The 6041-nt window shown below is 27.0% G+C and overlaps 1 protein-coding gene across 1 annotated transcript; it reads right to left on the reverse strand.

Annotated features, from left to right (window-relative positions):
- Positions 1-950: 950 nt before the first annotated feature.
- LOC112718198 (uncharacterized) lies at positions 951-4860 on the reverse strand. The gene is made up of 2 exons (XM_025770063.3): positions 3897-4860; positions 951-1766 (listed from the first exon to the last, which is right to left on the reverse strand). The coding sequence occupies exons 1-2, from the start codon at positions 4781-4783 to the stop codon at positions 1130-1132; spliced, it is 1524 nt and encodes a 507-aa protein (XP_025625848.1). The 5' UTR covers positions 4784-4860; the 3' UTR covers positions 951-1129.
- Between the last annotated feature and the right edge of the window lie 1181 nt (positions 4861-6041).

Consider the following 6041-nt stretch of genomic DNA (forward strand, 5'->3'; position numbering starts at 1 on the left):
TTATTATTATTATTATTATTATTAATGAATTACTTCTTAAACGTAATACGTACAAAAATCATAATAAATTTTTGTGTGTTTCATATGTTTGAGATAGATTATATAATTTTTCTTTTAATTTCACAAATCAATGAGATAAAATGAAATAGAAACATTATACCTATGCATAACACAGGCTACTCCGCACTAGTACATTATATAAATAGATATGCTTCGTATTAAAATAAAATTTCTTTTGTTTTAAATGAAATATATAAAAAATTATATTAGAATATTAAGATTCAAAAATGATTCCATAAACCAGTTTTTCAATTATTGAGTTTTACTATATAAATTAAATAATAATAAAAGTTATAATTTTAAAAAATTTAAAATAATTACTATATTATTTAGTAAAATTTAAAATATTAAATTTTTAAATATATAATCAACAATAATTTGATAAACTCATTTAAATAAAAAAATTCACATAAAAATTACAATTTGAAAATATAAAATTTTAAAATACAAATGACAAAATAACTTTATAAAAATTTAATTATTTTTATTATTTTATATAAAGAGTATTTTGTTTATTAAGGTTTAAAAATAATATTAAAATTAGTAGTATAAAAAAATATTTAAAAAATTATATAAGGACTAGTTTGACTAATTTTTAAAATTTGAGGGATGAAAATGACTTACGTCTGAACTTTCAAAGACTATTTTGACTAATAGAAAATTTTTTTATATGTCAAGTGATAAGTGGCGTGCTACGTGTTACTGACCTGCCACGTGGCGTGTCACATCATCATGCCACGTGGTACTTAACGTGATACGTCATCAGCCAATTGACAGAAGGACTAATTTGACTAACAGTTTATCTTTCAAGGACTAATTTGATTAAAAAAAATCATTCGGGGACGAAAATGAAGATCGCGTGATCTTTCAGAGACAAATTTGAACATTAACACCTAATAATTGTGACGTTTGTCATTTATTGAAATAGAGGAATCATACTTATTACAACATTTTTCAAATAATGATAATAATACACTTGTTTCACTGTGTCCCCATCCAAACTAGTGAATCTCGTTAGTTTCTATATATCAATACAAATTAAATTGAAGAAATCATATATTCGCTAAAGCTAAGCAACATGGAGATGGACTATTTCTCCAAACTCAAACCTCCTAGTTTCATTGTAGAAAGTTTTGTGCTTGTTAGGCCAATAAGTTAACCAAATCCAACCCCTTATCTCCCACTCCATAGTTTTCCCAATAGCATCTTTCTCCACTTTCCATAACACTTTATCTCCATATTCATCACCAGCAAAAATAACACCTCCTTGCCTAGTGAACGGTCTATAAGCTCTAGAGTACCGGTTCTTGAACCATGACTTAGGGTTAATCAGAGCCAATTTGGAAGGCTTGGACGAAAAAACCTCCTTACCATCCATGCTATCGTGAAGGAACCAATTTAAATTGGCGCTATAGCCGTAAATGGATTCCTCGAATTTCCATGGCTTTAAACTAACGGTCATGGATTCGCCGGCGGATACCTTGAGCCCCAAGGGATTTGGTGGGTCAAATGAGGCTTCTATGTTTTTTTCCGTACCAATTTCTCTTGTTGGATTATCTGAGGATTTTCCAACAGAGACACTTAATACTTGGGTTTGTAGAGTTGGTGTGAGTTGTAGAGAGATTCTTGAAGGGAAGTGTTTTTCAGTTGCACCCGCACCTCTTTCCCTTAGAAGAGAGTTCTTCACCAATTTCATAACATCACACCTATCCACAAAATAATAAATTGTGTGTTGCATTTTTTTTTTTTGAACAAAAAAATATTTGTATAATAACATCTATTTCATTCAAGTTGAACGTCAAATATTCAATTAATTAGTTAAAAAACTAAAAGAAAAAAAGGTAAATAATGATTCTATAGTGACATATTCAATTCGAATAAACATTTGTCTAAAGAAAGGGCTGATATTATATTTTGAATGAAAAAAAATTCTCTAAAATAATAGTTAACAAATTTTAAATTTAGACAAGGAGATAGATAAGAATCTTAAAAGATAAGAAATAGATTGCAAAAACAACCCATCAATTTCAAAGAGAGGATTCTATATAGAAACTTATTGCTTCATAGAAACGGGAAGATCACATCAGGAACTAAGTCAAGTGTATAATATACGTAAAGTGTAAGACTATCTGAAATATAAAAAAAAAAAAGTACTACGTAAAACTTAAAATCAACTACTAAATAGTTGTCATATATTTGTATCTATTTGTGTATCTTTACATGTAGTATTATTTTATATATATTATATATGATTATTGCTTTGATAGTTAATTTGTAATACTCGTAACGGACTTGATTTTGATATGATAATCATGATTAGAGCTCTCACCGCTCTCTCTCTCTCTCTAACCTACTATTTGGACTTTGGAACATAAGTAATTATCATATTCGCTATTTGAGTCTAAAAAGCTTATACAATGATGACTATAGATGTAGTTTTTATATACGTGTAGTGAACATATATATATATATATATATATAACCACAAAAGTATTCAATTTAATTATTTATTATGTTATAAAAAAGTAGGGGTGTCCGCGGATCAGATTGGATCAGATATGGCCAAAAATTCGATCCGATCCGCATTAAAATCATCGGATCGGATCTAATATCCGCAACTTTTAAGGTTGGATCCGATCCGATCCGATCTGCACATTTGCAGATCAGATATATCTGCAAAACATAAAAATATTTTTAAAAACTTATTTTTATTAAAAAATATCAATAAAATTCATTTTTTCTATTCTTTTAAATATGTTTACTCTTAAAATAATATTACACATACTTTTCTTAAATAATAAATTAAAACAATATACATATATGATAATTATTAATTGAAATAAAACATAAAAAGAATATTTACTTATTTATTTCTTTAATTTTGCGGATACGCGGATATGCGGATACTAACACAAAATTCGCAATCCGATTCGATTAGTGTACGGATCCGATCCGATCCAATTCGAAAGCCTTGCGGATCGGATCCATATCCACAATTTTCGGATCGGATACGAATAAACACCGCAGATATACAGATCAGATCCGATCCGTGGACACCCCTATAAAAAGAAAGCATATAAACCCAAGTTTCTGATTTAAGGGTATAATCCTATCCTTCCCCACCACAATAATATTAAGTTTGATGTCACCCATTTTTATAAATGACAATACTAAAAGTTAATATTTTTAGTGAAAATATAAAAAGTTAGTTAGTGCTGATTTGAATATAAAGTAAATGTAAGAAAAAAAATATTAATCATTTAATATTTTTTATCATAAATATATCATATACGTTCTTATTTGATATAATTTATATCAAACATGTTCTAGTTTCATAAATTTATTATCATAAATTTATTAAATACAGTTAAAAAAGAAAACAATTACTTATTCAAAGTTTCTTAATTAATATAAAAATTATTAAATTAAAAAATATATGTAGCTAGCTAAAACAACTAACAATATTGTGTGTTTATTTAAATATTATTGAGTTGATAAAAAAATTTAATAAAAAATATATTTTTTATTTTTAGTGTGTTTGATAAATTTTTAATAATAAAAATAAAAATATTAAAAAATAAAATAATTTAAAAAACTAAAATTTATATTTTTTTAAAAAGATATTTTTTTAAAAGAAATATTTTTACTTAATAAATAAACAAAAAAAATATTTTTATATTATTGTATCTAAACATAATTGATAAATAAAAAAAATTTTATATAAAATATTTAAATATAAAATTATTTTTCTTTTTCTAAAAATTAAAAAAAATAAAACAAATATTTCCTTATAAATTCGCCCAAACAAATCCTATTACATTAATAATATTGAGTACCTTATGTTATCAATGTTGGCGACAATTTCAACCCACTTGTCCTTGATGGAGACACTGTAATTGAACTGAATAACACCTTGAAGCTGGTGATACTTGAGAGAGAATTGAAGCTTCTCATTCGGCAAATGACTCTTTGATGAACTCTCAATATCCATAACTATAACAGGACAATACAGTTGCACCTTCCATAGCCCATACGTCGAAAACCAATGCGAGAACAAAGAACACGGCATCCTCATAATCTTTTCTTTAACCGTTTCTTGCATCTCCCCAATCCAATTCGTGACCCCAAGGTTCACGGACCGCATCCATTGTTCTTCCAAGTTTGATCCCAGCAGTTTCATGAGCAAATTCGAGGCCTCGCTTTGTTGATTGCTTGTCAAGTAACCCTTCAGAGTCTGGATCGATCCGGAGCGAAGATTCGCCGGCGCTTCGTAGATGGAGACGAGGAAGGAGAGAGTGAAGAAGGAGACGTTGAATATTTCGGAGAAGTTTGGGATGTAATCGAGTTTGGGGAACCTGATGAAAGGGCTGTTCTTGTTGGATCCGTAGTGGAGAATTGCCTGAATGAAATTGATGAAGAGATCTGAAATTGTTTCTTGATCCAGTAATAATAAGTTATTGTTGTTAGGTTTCATTGGTTTTGAGTTCCAAAGAGGGATGTGGATGTTGTTGAAATCTGCAGTGATAGCAAAAGAGATTTTATTATCATTTGAGGATTGGTTATGATGATTATAGTTTTTGGGTATTGTAAGCTTAAGATATGGTTCTTGGAATGAAGAAGAAGAGATGGTTATGGACATGGAATCTGTTTCCCATTCAGATATTGGTTTAAGGTTCTGAATCCAAGAAAACACATCAGGGAAGTTGTTATTATCACATGCCATTGAAAGAAATAATGATATTGTTGGCTTAATCAATTATTATGTGGGGTTCACATGCATATTTGTAGATCATAATATAATTTCATAATGGTTTGTATGGAGAGAAAGGATTATTAGTACTACTCTGCCAAGGGGAATTAATAAGAAGAGAAGTTGAAAAAGATTGCTTAGCTTGTGAATATGATTAGAATGAATGCTATGAGTTATGGTGCTAGTGTGGAAGAATTGAAGGAAGAAGGCTAATTCTGCAAGAAAGTGATATCATATATACCAAATATATTCACATGCAGAATGCCCAAAATGTCTTATGTTCTTCGATCACCAAGTTTAATTTAATTACTACCGCACATTTGATGAGTACTTGACCATGTGAATATAATCAATATACATGACAAAAAAAAAAAAAAATATTTGTACATTAAAAATCAGCCAAATCAGCCACTAAAACAGTTATAACATATTTGAATTTTGTATTTTAATTATATTTTATATTGTTGATTGATTTTTACGTAAAACTAGCATAGTTGATATAGACATATATATATATATATATATATATATATATATATATAGGATACCTAAATAATAAAAAAGATAGATATTTTAATAAAAATTTTATAATTATCTTTATATAAATATATATATTTTTTACCGTTGAATGGTGAATTAATGTTATAAAATAGTTATTTTTATATAAAAATATTACTATTCTTTTTAAATTATTATTTTTTTATAAATTATATTTTTAAGTATGACTAAATAAGTATCATTATTGTTAAATATTTTTGATATTTTCATTGAATAGGTGCTATGAAAAAAATAATTCTAATATGAGCAATCAAATGGCGGTGAGTAGTTATAATAAGACAGAAATTCATATATAGTTATTTTTATGTAATATTATTAGTTAAAAATTATTAAATAATTTAACATATTTGATAAAATTATTATTTAATAATTTTCCATTAGCAACATCAATTTTACGTGTTTTCACCTTTAATAAACAAAACTCTTCTACGAATTGTCGAATTAGTTGACTAATACATATTTTTGCCTCTAATAAGTAAATGAGCACTACTGCTACATTTATTCTTGTTACTTATTTCTTCTCAGATAAAAAAGTTATGTAATAACTTGAATTCGCATGTTTGTGGAGTAGGTTTTGGGTTTTTGTTAACGTACATTATCTTTTAATTTTATAGATATAGAAATATTTGATAATAAAAAAGTTATATACAAATAATCAAAATTTATTTTATTT

The sequence above is a fragment of the Arachis hypogaea genome, chromosome 10 (assembly GCF_003086295.3).
Source record: "Arachis hypogaea cultivar Tifrunner chromosome 10, arahy.Tifrunner.gnm2.J5K5, whole genome shotgun sequence".
NCBI classification, from domain to species: domain Eukaryota; kingdom Viridiplantae; phylum Streptophyta; class Magnoliopsida; order Fabales; family Fabaceae; genus Arachis; species Arachis hypogaea.

What these genes read in the sequence shown, in the direction of transcription:
- LOC112718198 (XM_025770063.3), bottom strand. Translation starts at nt 4,783, where the DNA reads ATGGCATGTGATAATAACAACTTCCCTGATGTGTTTTCTTGGATTCAG. An exon ending in GCCAACATTGATAACATAAG is followed by an intron (nt 1,767 to 3,896) that starts GTACTCAATATT and finishes TTTTGTGGATAG; the next exon opens with GTGTGATGTTATGAAATTGG.